Source organism: Anser cygnoides, chromosome 25 (assembly GCF_040182565.1).
Source record: "Anser cygnoides isolate HZ-2024a breed goose chromosome 25, Taihu_goose_T2T_genome, whole genome shotgun sequence".
Classification (NCBI taxonomy): Eukaryota; Metazoa; Chordata; class Aves; order Anseriformes; family Anatidae; genus Anser; species Anser cygnoides.
The window spans coordinates 5,810,674-5,830,770 of NC_089897.1; the positions used below are offsets into that span (position 1 = coordinate 5,810,674).

Consider the following 20,097-nt stretch of genomic DNA (forward strand, 5'->3'; position numbering starts at 1 on the left):
GCGAGAGGCGCCCGCCTCGCCCCCCGCCTCGGTATCGCGAGAGCTCCGCGCCGCTGCCGCCATCTTGGTGCCGAGGCGGCCGGCGGTCACCGGGACGCAGCGGTCGCGGCCCGCCGCCATGTTGTCCCGCCTCGTCCTCGGCGCCGGTGAGCGGGGGCGGCCGGGGGGGGTGGGGGGAATAACGGGGGGGGGGGGGGGGGAGCCGTGTGCTGACGAGCGCTCTGCCCCTCTCCTCCCGCAGCCCCGGCCCTGCTGAGGAGCCTGCGGCCCGCCGCTTCCGTGGGGTGAGTAGCGGGGGCTGGGGGCGGGCGGCCCGGGGGGGCTCGGCACGGAGCCGGGGGACCGGGGTCGCCGCCTGGCTTCGGGTACCGCGGACAGCGCGGTTCTGCCCTCGTGTCTCTTAAGAAATGCCGCAAGGGTACGGAAGGGCAAAGGTTGTGAGGAGTCGCAGGAGGTTATCTCAATCCTGGCCCTTCCTCAAAGCGGGCATAGCTCAGGCGTGCCTGGCTTTATAACTGGAAATGTGTTTCGCGGTGGTTTTTGCAAAGTAATAGGCTTAACAGAACCTCTTGTTAATTTGTAGCGTGTTGCACGTTGCAAGGCAGATTCATACGAGTCAGAAGCATTTGGCTCCTGTGCCTCCTTTGCCTGAGAAGGGAGGAGAAGTACGTCATGGTTTGATCCCTGAGGAGTTCTTCCAGTTCCTTTACCCTAAAACAGGAGTCACAGGTTAATATATGCATGTATGTCTTATCAGTGTGCATTTAGTTACGCTTGTTTAATTGTGTTCGCAATTGTGGCTGGTAAAAAGGTAAGACACCAAGGAAAACACGGGATTTTCACTGGTGAGTATCCTGGATACGTTCAAAGCACAGCGTTTTACCTTGGGAGGAGAGGAAGAATTTTTATCTTCTATTAAGTATTGATTCTGCAAGGTAAATTCTTTAAGGAGCTCGGAATCTTTGAGTTTTATTCTTTGGACATGAGATGGGGAAAACCTGTGTGGTAGTCCTCAGACTGAAGTGCCTTAGAATAGCCTGGTCAACTCAACGGTCTGCGCCAGACGCTTTTGCGTATGTAGAAGAAGATTATGAAGAATGAGCCAGCGCAGCACTTCTTGACTTTAAAGTTGAGCACCTGTGCTTTAAAGAAATGTTAAAAGTATATCGTGAGCTTGATCTTGTAGAAAGGTTGATTTGATGGCCGGCCCTCAAAACCAAAAAACATAGATATTTCTGCTGGTTTCTGAATGAGCAGAAGCTGCAGGTCTTCTAGAAGGTGCGACTTGCTTTCCACTTGTGGCGAGCACCTTCCCTGCAACCTCCCTCTTGGTGTTATTTGGTTTGTGTGGGAGCACTGTGTGCAGTTCTGGGTGCCACAATATCAAAAGAACATAAAGCTATTAGAGAGCATCCAAAGGAGACCAACAAAGATGGTGAAAAGTCAAGAAGTGTTTGGACAGCTTTCTGTCAGACATGGTCTGATTTTTAGGTGGTCCTGTGCAGAGCCACGAGTTAGAACTGATGATCCTTGTGGGTCCCTTCCACCTTGGGATATTCTATAATTGTGTGTTTCTGTTCTTGGTCATGGTACAAGAGAACATTCCTGATCTTAAACTATTTACATCTTATGTGTTTGACTTCAATAAGCCGCTTTATATTTTGTACAAATAATGCTGCTTTATTTTTTCTTTAGGGCCTTACATGTTGGGAACTGGACTCCTGCTTTACTTTCTCTCTAAGGAAATCTATGTAGTTAACCATGAGACAGTTGCAGCTGCCTGCATATTGTCAGTCATCATTTATGGCATTAAAAAATATGGGGCTGATGTAGCAGCTTTTGCTGACAAACTTAATGAGGTAAAAAAAAAAAAAAGTCATAATCCAACTTTGCAGTATCTAAAAACTTCTAATTAACCTGCTTAAATATGTCCTGGCTGTAATAAAATCTGAGCCTAATCTTTTCATAATGTTTAAATAAAGTATGTTTTAAGTCTTACATCTATGTTGTTACACGGGCCTTCAAAAAAAAAAAAAGAAAACCACCTTATTCAAGAACAAATATTTAGTGTAATTATTTTTTTCTAAGTATGGTTAATTGTGAACACTAATTCTTCTGTCTTGCCATCCTTTAATCTCAAACCTGACACAGTCCATCTTGATGCAGACATTTCTCAATTTATAACGCAAAACATCAGAAGATAGTTGCAGATCACTTGTTTTCTTTGCATCTTATTTTTATTCTGAACCATATTTTTTGTTTCTTCTTCCAGGAGAAAATTGCCAAGGCTTTAGCTATTAAAAATGATGCAATTAGAGATCTTGAGACTGCCATTGAGCAGGAGAAAAAGGAGCAATGGAGAGTTGAAGGCCGCAGTTACCTCTTTGATGCTAAGCGGGTATGCAGTTTCAGCTCTACTGTTCGCTTTTAACTGCTGCCTCCACTACATAATCTGGGTGCCTCTTGGACTGCTAACAAGTAACAATAAATCACTTACAATCTCTGTGTTGCAGACAGGGGCAGTTCCACCACCTGGTTGGATGACTTTGTGGAACTGTGCTCTGCTGTTCTGTACTTTTGCCGAGTGTTAATCCATTGATTTCATCTTCTGTGTCTAGAATAACATAGCAATGTTGCTGGAAGCCAATTACCGAGAAAGGTTATTAACGGTGTACAATGAAGTAAAGAAAAGGCTGGACTATCAAGTGGCCATGCAGAATCTAAAGCAACAAAAAGAACAAGATCACATGATTCAGTGGGTGGAGAAAAACGTTGTTCAGAGCATCACACCTCAACAGGTACTTTTGTTGTTTTGTTGTTTTTTCATCTGTTTTATGTTTTAGACTATAAACATAGGTGCTGTACAGTGCTTCTGACTTCAGTCAGAAAATGCTAGATCATCTCTGGGTGACTTGCAAGCGTGGCTGCAACACGTTCCTACTGCTGTCTAAAAGCTAACAAGCCCAGATATTAGATAAAAGATGCTCATGTTGCTGGTGAATTGAGCTAGACGTTTGTGGTATTTGTTCTTGCACCATAGAGCTCAGCTTGTGATTAAAATGTAGCTAACAGGCAGGGGAATTTACTTCTAAAATTCTCTGTGTAAGACCATGGAGGCTTAAGATCTACAGATGGACTCCGGATGTCCTTTCTTTTAAGGAATGTACCTGTTAACAGCAAATCGTTCGCTTAGTTCTGCTTGTAGATGCTCTAATGCACGTCATTACCAGAATTTGAATGTGCTTTCATGAGCTGTAGCAATATCCCTTTTAATCTGTAACTTTAATCTGTAAATTTTGCGTGTCTAAAAAGAAAATCTAAAATGCATTAGAATACCTGTTTTGCTTGTTTAATTGTCTTTCATAAAGTCTTTCTCCTGAAAGCTTTTTTCTTTTCTTTTTGCAGCAGAAGGATAGTATTGCAAAGTGCATTTCGGACCTGAAGGCGTTATCAAAGAGTGCACAGGTGGCAGTGTAACCCCGTAGCAACTGAATGCACTGACATGTCTTCTGACTTTTTGTTGGAAACTCTATGATTCTAAAATGTCATTAAAACAAACAAACAAACAACTTTCCTGTCTTTGACTGCCAGTAGTAACAGTGATTTCCTTTCTGTTTTTGTAGCAGCTTGATCAGTAATGTAAACAAACCACTGAAATTAGATTATAGTGGCAGGTTACTTTCGACCACAATTTGTGAAGCCCTGTATGGTTCTGTATGGTCCTGACGGAGATGCAGAATTTGCCCGCTGTGGTGCTAATACACTCATCAGTTTTTGGTTTCGAATCCTCTGTTATAATGCCCTACAGTTATTTTCCTTAACTGTTAACAAGTTTTAAAATCAAAATGACTGCTAGTGCTCCCATTCACCTTGTCGGCGAACTGTCCAATGTTTGGAGATGCTTGGAATTGATGTTTTCATTTTGTAAACAAACCCAGAAGAGATGTAACAAAGCATTAAATAATGACACAAGTACCTTCCTGTTTTGTGGAAAAGAGGATGTGGCTGGCAGGAAGCATATCAGAAGCTACTCTAAAACTTAGCTTCCATTCCGTTAACCAGTATAAAGATTAAAACAGTGAAATGGATAAGTTTTCTCTAGATTTTCTCCTGAATTTTCATAGAAAAAAAAGTTGCCCTCTATTATGTGTAACGAAGAAAATACTTTGGTTATTATAATAATATATGGTGTAAGATTTTCAATTTCCAGGAAACTTTTTTTTTTTTTGCCCGGGGATGGTGGTGTATGTCTAATCTGTGTCTCAGCAGAGCACGTACATATGTATAATCTCATCCTTTCTACGTTGGAAAGTGATTTATTAAGAAATAAACTTAAGTAAACAGACTAGAATGTGCTGATGCACCTTTTTTAATATAGATTGTTACTACAATAAGGAAACATTTTTAGTGGGGTTAGTAAAATACCAGAAGTTTCTTCAGTTTTTCCCTTTCAATGCAACACTTCAGCAAAAAAAACACAAGATGCTCTTTAGAGGTAACGTACTCCTAAAGGCGAAAGCAAGCTAATTTAAGCTAAACATGACTTTTTCTTCAGTTCAACAGTTCTTGAAAATAAAGGTGTCTTTCATATTGTTTCCTGCTCAGGGGTAAAAAAAAAAAAAAAAAAAGGTGAAGTTGCTCAACTTCCGCACTGGTGCAACCGTATATTTGAATGACACAAGTTTTTGCTAGTTTGACATAGATTCTTTTCACAAAGCAGGCATTTACTGTGGTGCTAACGCTTCAGGATCTTTCTGCCACCAGCTAGGCCGCAGTTCTATGGTGTGAGGTAAGGCGAAGCTGTATCGCTTACCGTCTATTTCTATTACTGCTAGCACAATGCGCTTTTAGACTTGGCACAGGATACGTGGAGGTTTCACTTCTGGAATGTGGGCATCCAGTGGGCATGTAGTAGAAAAAGATGACGGCAACGGTGAGAACAGGGTGTTTGCTTTCATGTTGCCAGCAATACTTTGATGTTATTCGCAATGTGCAGTTTGCAAGCCACATAATGAGAAATAGGGCAGGACTTTCCCAGTAGACAGGTATTTCCCTGTCCTTCCGCTTGCAGCCCCCAAATTTTAGAAGATTTTAATTCTTATTTTGTTGAAAAAATCTTGAGAAAGGAAAAACTTAAAGGGATATTTTATCAAAGCTTCGGATTGTGGAAATTTTCATAAAGTTCACTCTATTCTAGCTGCTGCAAAAATAATACTGTGGGTGCTTTTTTAGTTAAATATGAAATACACTCCAGCCTTTTTAGAGAAGACGGTGTGTTCGTCAAAGTGTAGTGAGCAACTGTGAACTCACGTATGGGACCAAGACATTGGGAAGTAGGGTTCATGCTGAGTAATCTCCAGGTTGCTTGCTGTGGTTTTGTGCTAGTTTGTGCAAGATGCCTGAAACACTGATAAACACTGTTAATAAAGTCCGTGCAATAGATGAGGGTGTCAGATTTGTTTTGTGCACGTGTGTGTATTTGCATATATATAAACGAAGCTTTTCCTCTCCCTTTAGCTTCTCTTGCTGTTCATTAGTGTTTGGAGAGAATGGGAGGTTCTTCCTCAAAAGTAAAACCAGGTATTTCCTTTATTAAAGGAGTTTTCTTAGATCCAGTGTTCTTGACTAAATTGACATTTTATTGACTCGGAAAGGGCTGTTGTGGGGGCAGCCTTGCAGATGCGTGCATTTGGGAAAGAACTGCATTACTCCCAAAGGCTGCCATGGAACAGTAATAATGTGAATCTTTTTTTTTTTTCTACGTAGTATTTTCAATTTCAGCCCTCTGATAAGTAAATGTTATACTTACAATATTTATTTGCATTATATGTCAGTAATTCCTGAATAGGCACACACCTCTACATAGTGCTTGTTGCTTGTAATTGTACTGGAAATATTAACACATTTTAAAAACTTTTCTTTCTTCCACAATTCTAGTTACACCAGCAACCATTTCCACTACTGTCACTGTACGTACCACTGTATATACCTCTACTGCTGCCTTACGAGATTCAGAAGGCCAATCCTTCATTGATAAGTAAATACTTCACCTTTATTTCCTGACTTTAAACTCCAAGTTCCCTGAAACTGCAAACTCCTCCTGCAAGGGGGGAGTTGTATGTAATGCAATTTATGTCTCAAGGTTTTACAAGTTTGCTTAGAATCTTCTAGTCTGGGCTCTAGATATTTAATTCATAGTGGTACTTAGTGCAGATATGCACCTTTTAATCTCACGGGATTTGGCATAAATGAAATATCTCTTAAGCTTTGTAGAATTTGAGAACTGATTCTTTAACACTTCCTTAAAAACTGGTGATTCTGACACTGTTTTCTGTGCATCGGCAGCCACGACATACTCTACTTAGCCTTAGCCTTTGTCTCTGGGATCCTGTCAACTGTTATGGTTTTCGCAGTCATCTACCTCCTGAGAAAAAGTAAGTGGCACTGTAGAGGGAGTAACAGCATCCTGATGATTCAGCCCTGGCAGCAGGGAAGTGGTTAACGTGTCATGCTGTACATCTGAATATGGGTGGTGCTAGGTTTCCATGCTCTTCAGGCTGTGTCTTCAAGCAGGAGAGTTTTAAAGTAACTTCTCTAGCACCGTCCCTTTAGAAATAGGCTTGGATTGTGTCCCCTTGTATAGTTCATTACAGTTTTGATGAACAGGTCACTCCTGGCAGTAACTTCATTAATCAGCCCAGGAGCTCTTTCCACAGAAGAATTAACCTGAGCGCAGACAAGGGCTGCTTTTCTGTTCTTTTTGTGTTTGTTATTTTTTGTTGGTTGGTTTCTAGCACTGGCTGCAGCGTCAGTTGCTTTCATGCCCACCTAGCCACTTGTAGCAGTTGGGCTGGGGCTTGGGCTACCCTCTAGCTCGTGCTGCCAAACTGCTCACGTTGCAGTGAAGATCTGCAACAGAGTCCAGGACTTGTTGCCTAGCTGTGAAAAGGAACTGTGCAGCTAACAGGCAGAACACCACAGGTGATTCCTCTTTCTGTGCTGCAAATGACAACCAGACAAACCTCAGCGCCCCTGCACCAGAGGAGGAAGGGAGGAATGAACTGTCCTGCACCCCAGACAGACTAACGCACTGGGTGCTAATCGTTCCTCAGTCCTGTAGTTAAAGCATCCTAAGTTCCGAGAAAGAGCAGGGATTTTGTTGTTTTGCCTTTAAAATGATGATTGTCACAGGGAGCGTGGACTAAATTTTGCTATCTTTTAAACAAGTAACTAGAGAAAGGTGATGAGAATAAGTTGCCCTTCCACCCAGCTGATCCCAATCCACAGCATTCCTTCTTCCCCTGCCCTCCCCTCTCCTTCCCACCTCCATACCTTACCAGCCATGTCTGAGCTGTGCACCCTGGTGCCACTCTGATGCCTGGCTTGTGTGCCTCGTGCTGCTCTCTCCAAGCATAGGACAGGCAGCAGAGACTTTTATTCTCCTTTCTAGAGTGTAAGAGATCCCAGGAAAATTTACAAGAGCAAGTTCCCTCCCAGGCACCACGTGAGGAATCTGCTGAAAACGTCCAGGTAAAGGTCAAAACTATTATTGCTATTATTTTATGCAGACTTCAAGTTCTTGATAGAGTTGTAACTACTAATTTTGGGAGAGAGATGAGGTTTGCTCTTGCAGACTCAAGTATTAGCAGACTAAGACTAAGGAAAAGGGATTCAGCTTGTGCATCTGAGGCTGTTTGTAGTAGTCCTGGGAGCCACTTCGGTACCTAGGCAGGAGGAGGAAAGATAACCCTTCTCTGTTATCATGGGGCTTGAGTGCCGTACTCCACACGTATTCCAAGGACTCTGGGGTTCAACCAAACCACTAATTAGGGAGGTTAGGAGAAAATCTTCTTAAGGGGCAAGCATTTCTGCAGTTCTCCTTCATGAAGTCAGCTCTCTGCAAGCCCCTAATGCTGAGACTCGATCCAGGATCCCGAGGTGGGCTAACCACCCTGATCCAGCACCGCACTCAGTGGCTTTCCCATGTGCAGGGGCAGGCTGTGACCGATCACGGTCCATAGCATTGAGGACAAATTAAAAACAGGAAATCTGTGCTGAAATGTAACGTTTGCACTTTCTCCAATATTTGTAACTTCTTTCACATCCCCAGGATGAGGTTTCCTACACCACTGTGGTCATTAAGCCCAGGCCAAAAGTGAGGCCAGTGTGATGATGAAATTTCTGGTGAAACGAAGACCTCTGCGCTTTCTGCACATCAAACGCTGCCACAAGCATTGCATCAAGGCCTGCAGTGCTCTACGCAATGACAATACTGACATCCGTGACGTCTGCTGATTTTATAGCTGTAAGGGGAAAAGTAACGTCTCCTGTTCCTGTCTCCTTGCCAACAGCTGTAGGCAAATTGCTTTTTGCATTGTGCTTCCTCACCTGTAGACATCTCAGTGACTACTCGTAGAGTTGTAAAGTTTCTAAAGTTTCTTTAGGGTTGTAAAGAAACTTGTAAAGTTTCCACGTGTTTTGTCTGCTGCTTTGGATGGCCGAGGAGAACTAAAAAAATGGGAATGTTTCTCTGCATCTGTTCACGTCTGAGCCCTTATTGCCTTGCTCAGTCACCGACTAGAGCATTTTTCTTGCCTTTTGGACTGCCAGCTGCTCCGGTTAGTTAATAACCGGACTAAGGTATGATAATGCCCCACCTGCGTGCAAACGCCTGCTTCCCCGCTGGTTCACCTGTGACGTGCACGTTCACCGTGACAGTCTGCAGTGAAGGAAACAGATGGAATAACAACTCGGCCGATGCTGCCCGGAGCATCCCCGCGGGGAGCGGCCCCCCGGGGTCGCGCAGCCTCCCCCGCGCGGCGAGGCCGTGCCGCTGGGGGGCAGCAGGAGGCCGCGGGGGCTCGGGGCTCTCCGAGCCGCGGGGCGTTTCGCTCCGCCCCTGCCACCCCCCCTCGGGTTTTGGGGACCACCGAAAATGAGGTGCGGGAACGCGGTTACCTTCCGGAGGCCGGCCTGAGAGGCGGCGCGGGTAAAGCTGCTGCCGTTCTACGGGGGCCGGGAGCAGCACCCGGGCTTCGCAGCCCTCCGTCGGGGCTGAGCGCCACCGCCGGTGCCTCCAGGGTAGCTGCCGGGGGTGAGGACCAGGGACCCGCACCCCCAGGGGCTCCTCCAGCCCGCGGCACCCCGGGGCAGCGCACGGTGCAGCCCTGCAGGCGGCCGGAGCCAGCGGCAGGAGCCCACGGAGCCCGCCCCGCGGCAGGACGGGGCTGCGTGCAGGGGGGGCTGCCCCCGGCTCGGGCTGCGGTGGGCACCGAGCCCCGTGGGGATGCGCGGAGCCGCTGGGCTCCCCCCGGGAGCTGCTCGCCTCCCTCCCGCGGGCCTCCCCCGCTCCCCCCGCTGTGCTTTCTCCCCGTCCGCCTGCCTCGGCCGCGCGGAGGCCGTGGGGCAGCCTGCCGGGGGTGCGCTGCCGGGACGCTGTTCCCCGGTTTTTGCACTTTTCAAGAAACGCATGGGCAAAGTTGGCCTTGCATTATTCGTAACTTTCTGCTGCTTGTTTGGGGCCCCCTTTTTCTGCTGAAAGCAATCAGTTCCATCTACTGATAAACAGAGGTTATGCAGCAAAATTCTGATGTACTTATGTACTTCCTTCACTAGCTTGTTTATTAATAGAGTGAAACTGTGTAACAGGGCAGTTTTGGTCTGTGACAAGGATTACATCAGATATAAACCGAGATGTCTGATCTTAGCTAAAGGAACAGACACCAACATTTTTCCTTTCAGCTTACTGAACCAAATAACACAGAATGGTGCATTGCTTTTTTTTTTTTTCTTTAAAGACCGCTTTTATTATTTAAAGATGGATAAAAAATAGCCTTGCCTTCGAAGATCTATTTTCAGCCTGACCCATGTTCCCTAAAAACAGGCTGTGCAAACTATGGTGTAATATTTACTGCAGTTTCTGAGCTGTCCTAGGCAGGACACATACCAAAGCAGTGCAAGGATTTTGTGCAGGCTGTTTTTTAGATTGTCACGGAGAAGAACAGGTTGAGTTCACATTAAATCCATATAATATTTATTGTCCTTCATGAAAATGTGGCGCAATGACTGCAGCACAAGTTGACCAGACTTGAATTTATCGTCTAGTTGTACAGAAGACAAAGGGTGTAAGAGCAGTCAGTGACAACATGCCTGCATTGCGAACTGCTGTATTACCAATAACAAAAAAACGCATTTATCCTATTGTCAGTAGACCCAGCCAATCCTTGTGGGGAAAAAATGGACAAAATTTGTCTCAGGTCTTTTCTGTATTTTGAAATGATATAATAAATACGTATATAGACATATATATTTGCATACACCTTCAGATACAGTTCAGAGTAAGTCTTCAGATCTGTAACAAGCTGCAAAAAGCAACTGGTTTACAAAGGAGATTTGCAGCAAATTGCATTTTTGTCAGGTATTGAGAAAACAGTTTCTGGTTGTAGGGAGAACAGATCATGGGAATATGCTGTACAGGAAAATTGCCAAAATGGATGCTTTTCAGTAACAAATGAGGAAAATGCAGACTTGATTGTATAGGCATAGTTGATTCTATCCTTGGTAAGGGAGCTGGGATAGGAGGGAATAACCTAAAGATATCATTAGTTTATTTTTTTTGTCAGTCACTTCCTCCTGGCATGCTCCCCTATCCCCAGCACGTCCCATCACTCAGTACCTTAAGTGTGCTCTTGTGTAGTTTGGCTCCTGCCTGGTGCTTTATGTCTGAGGTCCATTTTTCAGGCTTCTGGGATGAGCACTGTCTTAATTTCCAAATAATGAAAGACTCCCACAACAGGATCTTCCCCAAAGAAGAAGAGTCACCAAAGGCAGTTCAGCTTCTGTCCTTTCAGCTGAGATGGTCAGCAGTGGGACCCATGGTGAGGATGATTTCATGATGCAGTCTTTCATCCACAGGTGGAGGTGTTGTACGAAATGCTATAGCCTTATTGAACACATGCTCCTGGAACAAAACGTTGGGGGCAAGTGTGGTTGTGTGCAAGTAAAGGGCCTGTAACTGGACAAAAAGAGAAACCAAAATGATAACAAAAAGATCTCGGTCTTGAGTTAAAACTAGAAATTAACAAGCACTGTGTTTACCAGCTGGCCATAGATTTGACCTAGGGAACTAGGAGGAAAAAATCTGCCTTGTTAACAGTGCTTTGGGCCACTGGTCTGCCAAATAATGCTCAAACCAATAAGTAAAAACTAGAAGGTGCTCTTAAATGAAGATGCTTATCTGGAAGATCTGGGCTTGGTGTACAGCTACAATCAAGCAGAATTTGCTGGGGTATAATAACGCAGAAGATTGTGAATGATCCTTTTAGGCTTAACGTCAAATGTACATCAGATAGAGTACAAGGGGTTTGCCCTTATCATAAAACAGTTTGTGTAAGACAGTAGGTAAAATTCCCATGGTTTTTTTAAAGCATTTTATCAATGGTCTGGTATACAATGACGGGCCAACATTCATTCTATATTTATGACTATTGATGTGTTGTTTTTTCTGTAAGAACTGGGTCTGGTGTTGTTGGGTTTTTTTTGCATAGGATATAGGTCCTTAAAATTAAAAGGTAAGTGGTTTTGAACTTATTTATCCTGCAAGCATAGACAATGGGGTTCATGGCAGAATTGGCATGGGACAGCAAGATTCCCAAGTAAATCCAGTGCTTGGGGATCTTACATTCAGGGTAAAAATAGAAGATGCAGTTTATAATGCACAGAGGCAACCAGGATACTGCAAACAGGAAGAGAACAAGTGCTAGAGATTTGGCTGTCTTGAACTCCTGTCCATAAAATGTTCCTGCCCCTCTCACGTTGTTTGCACCTTGGCTTAGCTTCATCCTGATGATGTAAAAGATTTCAACATACAGAGCACACATGATGGTCAGAGGGACAAGGGTCCATGTCACAAACCCAAAATATACCATGTAATCCATCCTCATCACAGAGACAAATTCACATGTTAGAGAGTCAGTGTTCCTTTGTTTTAGCTTGTTCCATCCAAACATGGGGATTAATCCGGCCAGCAGGGACAGAGACCAGCACAAACCCAGTGCCCACCAAATTCTTCTTTCTGTAGTGATTATTTTATATCTGTTGAGGAAGAAAACCCAGCTCATGTTAAACAGAAGTGCTTAAAATAGTTGAGGATGATGTCAAGAACTCGTGTTCAAACACTACAAGTTCATTATGACAAACTGCAGTACTGAGTTCCTTTTCTTTGGAGGGAAAAGCTTATCTTGAGATAAGCCATTGCTCTTCATTTGTAACAGTTACTTTGCAGCACTTGAACAAGATGTACTATGCTTAACTTCCCCTCTTTATAATTCTATCAGGTTTCAGCTATCTTATTTCTTGTTTCATTAAGATGTCAGGGTTCTTCTTGCCTGGTTATTTCCATACATATTTATTTATTTATTATATATATATATATATATATAAAATATATTTCCACTACTAGCAGTCCTATCTTTTCTCAAATTTCTTGGATGCCCCTTACTCTCTGTATTTGGTTTATACTATTTGTAAGACGAAACTACTTTTTTGCTCTTCAATTTGTAGGTCCTTTCCCCACAAAAGATATGGCCTTTTTTCATGCCTGAAATTATGATATGCATCTCTAGCTTACATACTTTTTCCCTTGAAATATAGAAAGACTTCATAAATCAGTCCTTCATAAGTCTTTGTTACTTCTTTTGTATATTCAGCCAACAGTATAAGAAACTGTATTTAGGAGACTATCCTCAGAAACCCAAAGAAATTCATAGTGCGTTCAGCATCCTGCACAATTACAAAACACCCAAAGAACTGAACTGTTTGACCTTAGACTCAGCCTGTGGCCGAATTCTGACCAGCGACAGCACCAAGCTACTGGTGTTGCACGAACCCCCTCGGGGTCTGCCTGTGCTGCGTTGACTGCAGAGCGTGGGTCCTGCCCCAGACAGCTCGCCTCAGGCAGGCCGGTAGGGACAGCTATTTTCTCTATCCACAAGCATGCATCTACAATAAAAACAGGTTCAGAAAGGACCGAATTAAGGAGGAGGGAGGAGGTAGCGCCCCAGGGGCAGGGGCTGGGTGCAGGACGGTGCAGGAGCGGGCGAGCGGAGGTGCCCGGGACGGGGCAGCACTCACCTGATGGGCAGCTTCACTCGCAGGTACCTGTCGACTGCAATGGCCAGGAGGGAGAGGATGGATGCATTAGTGAAAATCACGATCAGGCAGCACATGAACAGGCAGGAATAGAAGTCAATGCTGACCCTCAGGCTCACCACGATGGCCAGGGGAATGACGAGGACCCCCACGGCGATATCAGCCAGCGCCAGGGAAACGATGAAGTACATGGTCGTGTTCTGAAAGGCCGAGTTCAGTTTCACCACCCAGATGACCAGGATGTTACCCAAAGCGGCAAACAAAGCCACCAAGCACTCGGCCCCGATGTAAATGGCATCCATGCTGCTCAGCACCTGGCTGATGTTGGACGGCACGTCGCCGGGGCCGCTCCTGTCCTGGCTCGAGCTGCAGAGGGCGGACATGGGCACCAAAGGCGTCCTGCGGGATCTGCCCGCGGTGCCTACTGCTCGCTTCTTCCAGTGACGTTCCAGCGGGCAAACCCCCAGAATTTCACATCCTCAGCACCCGGGCAGCAAGTCAGCTCTTTCCATTCCACAGGCCTGCAGATATCTCAGCATCCAGGAAAGATTTTCCCCTTAGGACACGTCTCCTGATGCTCACAGTACCCCTTCGGCGGCCTGGTAGCAGTAAAGTACTTTGGAAAGCTACTTTGAAAAGGAAAAAAATGAAAAGTTCTCTCAAGACTGCTTACCAGCAACCTACAAACAAATAGTTGAGCTGCTTCCTCTTCCTAGCCACGGTTTTAGAAGTGGAAGAACTGTAACCAGAATTGACCGTGCAAAGCTGCCACTTATCAGCCTAGATAATCGCTCTGTAGTCACTGTAGGAAATGAGGCTGTTCAGGGGATGCTAGAAGGGCATTAAGCTAAATTCCAATACTTCACTTAATTCACGGTATATTAGATCAGTTAAGGCCCTGAGATGGCTGAGTTCCCTTACTCAGACCTTTCCCAGTGTGACAAGAACATTGCCGAATGCCGGTGACGTTGTTTTTTTCAGTGGAAGTGCCAGCACGCTGGCCACCCTAGCCACGTTCAGGGGGGCATTCTTTCCCATGCTCTGCCCCATCTTTAGAGCAATGGGTATGGAGAGGCCTCCTCGCAATAAAAGAGTAAAAGAAAGGCCAAGGTTAGTTTATGGAGCACAGAGAAACGAAGACAAGGTGTGGGATGCGATGGGATGCGGGGGAGTGTTTGAAAGCAGCAATCGCAGACGTGGTGGGAGCTGCGGACCCCTCGAGGTGTCTGCAGTGAACGAGCTGCTCCTGCTCCTGCTCTGGACAGAGGCAAGGAGGTGCAAACATGAGCTGGGGGCAGCCCAAGCCCCGGGGTAACCCGTCTCGGGCAAGTGGCAGGGAGTGCTCTCCAGGAACAAGCCAGCAGCAGGCGAGTGATGAGGTGGTGTGGCGCCGTGTTAGTGCAGCAGGGCCCTGTGTAAAGGTGGAAAATATGGAAAATACGCTGTTTCCCTGTCACAGTGTCCTCCTATCTCTGCCACCCAGCTTTCTGGCAGAACTGAGGCTGGGGAAGTGAAATTAACCCTGGGAGAAGACAGAGCCAGAAATAAATGAGACTTCATACTCTGCCCTGAAAAGGGTTGGCCGAATTCTGCTTCCCTGAAACCCACGTAAGGACTTCGTGCTCCCTGACTGGGAGCCATTTTGGTGCAATTGCTGCTGGGGAAATGGTGGAGAAGAACCTGTCTGTGGGCAGCCCCAGTCTGCAAGCAAACTTGGAGGTGCTGGTTTTCTAAAAAAGCTGAGATGGGGTAGCCCTGGGTGCAGGAGACGAATCCCAGCAGAGGCGTGTGTGAGGTTGCGGCTGGGATGCGTGCTAGGTTTTGCAAGCTGAGTTAGCTGCTTCTCTGAGAAGTCCCTGACCAGGGGCAGGCAGCTGATGCTGCAGTTTTGGACAGGTGTGGGGAAAGTCTGTGTCCTCCTGGCTTCTGGGGGTGCTTGGGCAAAGTTCCCCACTTCCTGCACTTGTGCATCTCCCCTTCTAACTTCAGCTGCTAATTTCCTTTCATTGTCACCTACTGCTTGTGGCATTCGTTGTGGCCAGGTGCCTGTATCAAAGCTGATATTAGAGCTATAGTGACCTTAACAGGGGCCACTCACCTCTGGTGCCTGCTATGAAGAGCTGAGAAAAAAAACAGCTCTGCATGGGACCTCGGGAGAGCAGCTTGTGTGACCAAGTCAAAGGAAGATGTTTCTTTCTCCATTTGCCTTTACTCACCCCAAATCCAGACTTCCTATTTGCCCTCCCCACCCCTTTTTTGTGGCAGAGGAATGGACTAGACCACCCAATGTCCCTTGGCCCTATTTTCTCTGATACTACACCTCTGCAGCAGGCAATATAGAATGAGCAAGCTTTAGAGAAACGTAGAGGCAGGAGCACACTAACTGCAGTGCGGTGTAGCTGTGCTTTGGTTAATTCACCCTGCTAGGCATTGAGCCACGTGGGGAAGGGAGGTTCTGTTAGTGGTTAAAGCAGACTAGCAGAATTACATGCAGCAGTAGCACCTGTGGTTTGCTCATATTGCGATGATGCCACTGTTTTACCTTGACCCTTTCAGAGGAGCACACATAAATGTGCTAAAGCCTCAAGAAGACGGAAGGAAAGCTGTTAGAAATTGTGATGAAAGACGTGATATATGCTTCTTTATGAACAGTTTGCTCTGCTCATCTTGAAACGGTGAGTTTTGTATGCTCATTAGAAAGTGCAAAATTCTGACTGAGACACTTAATTCAAGGCAGATCAGAGAGGAGCTGGGTTTTGACCTAGCTGTGGGGAGTGGGCCAAAAAAAAAAAAAAAGGACAGTTCACCGCATCATTTTCTTCATTGTGGACACAGTCTCGGATATCCACAATGTCATTAGACAGCCTGGATGTGGTCTATATCATGGTGGAGGCTGTTATTGGGATATGTGCGGTGGTGGGCAATGCCTTGGTGTTCTGGGCGGTGAAGCTGAACCCGGCTCTTCAGAAGACCACCTTCTTTTACATCATTTCCCTGGCACTCACTGACATTGCCGTGGGGATCCTCGTCATTCCGCTGGCCATCACGGTGAGCCTAGGAGTCGTCATCCACTTCTACTCCTGCTTGTTCATGTGCTGCCTGTTGATGATCTTCCCCCATGCCTCGATCCTGTCTCTCCTGGCCATCACCATCGACAGGTACCTGCGAGTGAAGCTGCCTACCAGGTGAGCCTAACCAAAGGTCCCATCTCAGCATCTTTTCCCTATTTCTGTCCTCCTGCGTGTTTTCCTTCTCCCTTGCTTGCAGCATTGCAGGGCTTTCCTGAGCACCTTCATTTCTCCAGAGGTACTCGTGCAAGTGCAGATGTTCCCAGATTGCAGGCAATGGAACACCAGTGGTCTGGGCACTCCTGCAAATTTGGCAATGCCTGAAAATCTTCACCTATGGAGAGTTAGGAAAGGGTTTCTGACAAATGCGTATGTGCCTGAGGTCTGGCTGAGGTGGTGGTTTTTAGGCTTTGCCCTGGGAGGCAGCCACGCAGCTCTGCTGAGACAAGTGAAAATGAAGCAGCGTTGGTGAGGAAGGGGTTTGGGTTTCTCATTTACAAAGGATCGCTGGCCATGTGGGCGTTCCTCTGTCATTTCAAAATGCATTTTAAATATCAGAAGCTGCTAAGGACCGGCTGCACAGCACTGTGCTTAACCCTAATTAGGCCAACCAGAAATAAGTGATTAAAAGCACAAGCTCATGAATATTGTAGTTCTTTTTTTCTGAAGAATCCCACGTAACTCCTACTTCCTACTCACCCAGGTACAAGGCAACCATCACAAAGAAAAGAGTTTGTGTGATTCTGGGACTCTGCTGGCTCGTGTCTGTGCTGGTGGGGCTGGTCCCCATGCTGGGGTGGAACCAGCGCGCGGGTGACTCTGGCTACATCGAGTGCCACTATTTGGCTGTGATGAGAATGGATTACGTGGTGTACTTCAGCTTCTTCACCTGGATCCTCCTCCCCTCGCTTATCATGTGTACCCTCTATGCCAAGATTTTCTACATCATGTGGACAAAATTAAGCCGAAACTCAGCAAGTCTTCCAGATGGAGGAACAGTTTATGTGAAGGCGTACAAAACAGCCAAATACATGGCCCTCCTTCTCTTCCTCTTTGCAGTGTCTTGGCTGCCTCTGGGCATCCTGAACTGCATTTCATACTTCTGCCTCTCCTGCACCATCCCACGGACCCTGATGTACCTGAGCATCCTGCTGTCGCACGCCAACTCAGCCATGAACCCCGTTGTCTACGCCTTCAAGATACAGAAGTTCAAAGAAACATGCACTTTCATTCTGAGGACTTACGTCCTGTTCCAGAAGTCAGAGTTGGTCGTTTCTAACGCAGAGCACACGACAGAGCAGCTGAGAGTGAGCGTGATCTGAGCAAGTGCTGCACCGGGGCCGTGTCCAGGCTGCGTACAACCGAAACAGCCAGGGAGCAGCAAGCAGGGGGGACGTGGCACAGGCACCTGGGCGTATTTCTCAGCTTGTGCCTTCTGGAGCTGTAACTGTGCTTGTATTTTGCTGTTAAGCTAACTGAGCTGTGAGCAGTGAGGTGATTAGTTCAGAATCCTAGTTAATTAAAAAAAAAGCAAAGCAAAACAAAACAAAAACAAAACAAAACACCTCTGCATTTCTGAGGCAAAAGGGTTTAGAAGTCTGGAAAAGAGTGGTAGCTAGACAGATGTGGATGAGGAGCTGGTTCTGTTCATGTTCATAGATGCTTTGCTCTGTTAATAAAAAGCACGGTGCAGAGCGAGTGGTTTCTGGGGGATCCTGCGAGCCCTGCCAGGCGGTGCCCAAGGCTCCCGGGCCGGAGCGCGATGCTCCTGCCTTCCCGGGGCTCCCAGCGCTCCGTGGCAGCAGTGCTGGTGCTGGGGGGGGCTGGCTGCTTGCTGGGCCTGCGGTCCCTCCATCCCCGCGGTGAGACGTGTCCTGGGGCAGGAGGCATGTGCCTGGTGTGTTTTCACAGACTGGCATGGACCGGAGCTCAGAGGGGTCTCCCAGCGGGTGCTGTGAGAGGCTGCAGGCTCTTCCTCGCTGTCCCCGGGCACCCGTTTCCCAAGCCCCAGCCTCTTCTGCAGCCGGGAGGTGAGCTGGGGCGGGAGGCACTTCTGCGGACATTCAGGCTGACCCTGAGATACAGCACAAGGCTCTGACAGCCCCCAAACAGACATAAGCAGCTACAGCCGGGGAGAGCAGGAACTGCTGATCCTGAACTGCCACAAATACCCAAATCCACCCTTTTGTCTGCTGTAACCCTGTGTCAAGCTCCTGCAGCGCGCCGCGGTTGAATCCAGCAGGTTGACAGGAGAGCTGACATTAACCTTTTGCACTAATTTTGCCCCTGCTAACCGTTCTTTCTTTAAAAGTATTTGCTTCGTCTTTTCAGATCTATTTATGGGAAGTGTTTCTTAAATTGGTGAAGCTACAAAGAAATGCTCTGGCATGATGCCACAGAACAAATGTCCCTATAAATGCTGGGGTAGTGTAGGTCGTAACAAGAGGCCAGATCCTGGCTGCCAGATTTCTGGTTGCACAGAAAACAGAACAACAAAATGAGGACCCAGCTGCAGGTGGGGGCTCAGCGGGGGTTGCACAGCCTGAAAATACCACGACCCAGCTCAACGGGGCAGCAGCCCCACTTGTGGAAAGCTGAGCAGGAAGGTAAATGAGCAGCCTTTGTATGAAGTTTTGCTTACAGCAGCCCATAAATGTTAATAGCATTAGATCTTCCTACACTTTTTTCTTAGAAGGCATTTGCTTTCCAAAGGGAACACCGTCCCTGCCTAAAACCATGTAACCCTGTTCGTCCCACCAGCACGCAGGCTGTTGCCCACCTTTCTGTCTGTCCTTTCAGCAGCTGAGGACTGGAGATGCGTTGCAGAAAACGCCCGTAAGCCGGTGCCCGTGCTGCCTGCGTGGCTGCATCTGGCTGCATGCCCAGCCCGTGCGACACACACAGCCCGCGTTTCCCAGGCCGTAGGTGGGGTGAGAAATGCTTCATCATTTCAGGACCCTCAGGCCAGGCTGCACAAGAGGCGTTACTGTGAGAGGAGTGAACTGTCGGGTTCCCTACAGGTACATAATTAACCTGGGCTTTCCTTGCCCTCAGAACTTTCTCCTTTTCCCTGCAACTTGTTTGTTCATACCAGGGGCCGTGAGGAGACAGGGCAGCATGCTGGGCACAGCAGCAAACTGAGACTTTGCAGAGCTGTGAAGCTATTTGAGGTGCACACCAGGGAGCTGTGGGATGCTTTGTGCAGTAGGGAGATCAGCAACACCGCTGCCTGTTCAGTGATCACGCTGAATAACTGTGTCGAATTCCGAGCCCAAAAGCAAAAGGCCAGGAGTGTTCTGTGCCGTGCAGTCCCACGGCAGGAGGCAGAGCACAGACCTGCTCCTTCCCCCACAGCACATCCCCCAGGGAGGCACAGCCAGGGGACCTTCGGTCAGCAAAGCGAGGCGAGAGCACACGTGGTGAGCACCAGCCCCTGTGCTTCTAAGGGAACATAAATCCAAAGGGAAAAATCCCTTTGGGATTTCCCATCCCCACTGATTCGGCCAAGGGCGATGCCGTCAAATGCAGCTGAACTGCACCTGCCCTGGCCGGGGCCGGACCGGGGCGTTTCCGCCCCGCACACCCCCCTGTTCCCACCGCGTCTCTGCCAGGGAGGCACAAGGCGTGCTTATTTTCTTCAGATGCTTCCTCCACCAGGCAGCATCTGTTTCCTGTCCTAAACACAAAGCAACCAGGTTGCCAGGCTGTTGCAACTCCTCTGTCTCTAAGGGAGGACGAGCCCGTGCTGTGGCCCCGCGCGAGCACCGAGCGCCCTGCCCAGCCCCGGGTGCTGCGGCCCCGCTGCCTCCCGCCGCGGGCGCTCGGCTCCTCTCCCACTGCCCCCCTCCAGCCCCCGCACCAGGAAACACAGGGCTGGAGG

General features: G+C 47.3%; 4 protein-coding genes across 4 annotated transcripts; 3 read left to right on the plus strand and 1 right to left on the minus strand.

The window, feature by feature from the left end:
* The first annotated feature begins 6 nt into the window (after positions 1–6).
* ATP5PB (ATP synthase peripheral stalk-membrane subunit b) lies at positions 7–3,569 on the plus strand. Its single transcript, XM_066983038.1, has 7 exons — positions 7–146; positions 242–284; positions 584–729; positions 1,696–1,859; positions 2,273–2,398; positions 2,619–2,798; positions 3,406–3,569. The coding sequence occupies exons 1-7, from the start codon at positions 119–121 to the stop codon at positions 3,475–3,477; spliced, it is 759 nt and encodes a 252-aa protein (XP_066839139.1). The 5' UTR covers positions 7–118; the 3' UTR covers positions 3,478–3,569.
* A 1,004-nt stretch (positions 3,570–4,573) lies between these two features.
* Positions 4,574–8,527, plus strand: C25H1orf162 (chromosome 25 C1orf162 homolog). The gene is made up of 6 exons (XM_066983041.1): positions 4,574–4,789; positions 5,518–5,580; positions 5,938–6,037; positions 6,346–6,434; positions 7,451–7,530; positions 8,111–8,527. The coding sequence occupies exons 2-6, from the start codon at positions 5,550–5,552 to the stop codon at positions 8,168–8,170; spliced, it is 360 nt and encodes a 119-aa protein (XP_066839142.1). The 5' UTR covers positions 4,574–4,789; positions 5,518–5,549; the 3' UTR covers positions 8,171–8,527.
* A 1,439-nt stretch (positions 8,528–9,966) lies between these two features.
* On the minus strand, positions 9,967–14,056 carry ADORA3 (adenosine A3 receptor). Its single transcript, XM_013189788.3, has 2 exons — positions 13,132–14,056; positions 9,967–12,093 (listed from the first exon to the last, which is right to left on the minus strand). Exons 1-2 carry the CDS (start codon positions 13,530–13,532, stop codon positions 11,484–11,486), a joined length of 1,011 nt encoding a protein of 336 aa, XP_013045242.2. The 5' UTR covers positions 13,533–14,056; the 3' UTR covers positions 9,967–11,483.
* A 163-nt stretch (positions 14,057–14,219) lies between these two features.
* Positions 14,220–18,358, plus strand: LOC106041295 (adenosine receptor A3-like). Its single transcript, XM_013189610.3, has 2 exons — positions 14,220–16,334; positions 16,921–18,358. Exons 1-2 carry the CDS (start codon positions 16,000–16,002, stop codon positions 17,537–17,539), a joined length of 954 nt encoding a protein of 317 aa, XP_013045064.3. The 5' UTR covers positions 14,220–15,999; the 3' UTR covers positions 17,540–18,358.
* Positions 18,359–20,097: the final 1,739 nt, after the last annotated feature.

Bases quoted from the DNA above. Each gene is read 5' to 3' on its own strand.
- ATP5PB (XM_066983038.1), top strand. From the start codon at position 119: ATGTTGTCCCGCCTCGTCCTCGGCGCCG. The intron at 285-583 runs GTGAGTAGCGGG...GTTAATTTGTAG, and splicing joins CGGCCCGCCGCTTCCGTGGG to CGTGTTGCACGTTGCAAGGC. The intron at 2,799-3,405 runs GTACTTTTGTTG...TTCTTTTTGCAG, and splicing joins AGAGCATCACACCTCAACAG to CAGAAGGATAGTATTGCAAA.
- C25H1orf162 (XM_066983041.1), top strand. From the start codon at position 5,550: ATGGGAGGTTCTTCCTCAAAAGTAAAACCAG. The intron at 6,038-6,345 runs GTAAATACTTCA...GTGCATCGGCAG, and splicing joins GGCCAATCCTTCATTGATAA to CCACGACATACTCTACTTAG. The intron at 7,531-8,110 runs GTAAAGGTCAAA...TCACATCCCCAG, and splicing joins AATCTGCTGAAAACGTCCAG to GATGAGGTTTCCTACACCAC.
- ADORA3 (XM_013189788.3), bottom strand. From the start codon at position 13,532: ATGTCCGCCCTCTGCAGCTCGAGCCAGGACAGGAGCGGCCCCGGCGAC. The intron at 12,094-13,131 runs GTGAGTGCTGCC...CTTCCTCAACAG, and splicing joins CGAGTGAAGCTGCCCATCAG to ATATAAAATAATCACTACAG.
- LOC106041295 (XM_013189610.3), top strand. From the start codon at position 16,000: ATGTCATTAGACAGCCTGGATGTGGTCTATATCATGGTGGAGGCTGTT. The intron at 16,335-16,920 runs GTGAGCCTAACC...CTACTCACCCAG, and splicing joins CGAGTGAAGCTGCCTACCAG to GTACAAGGCAACCATCACAA.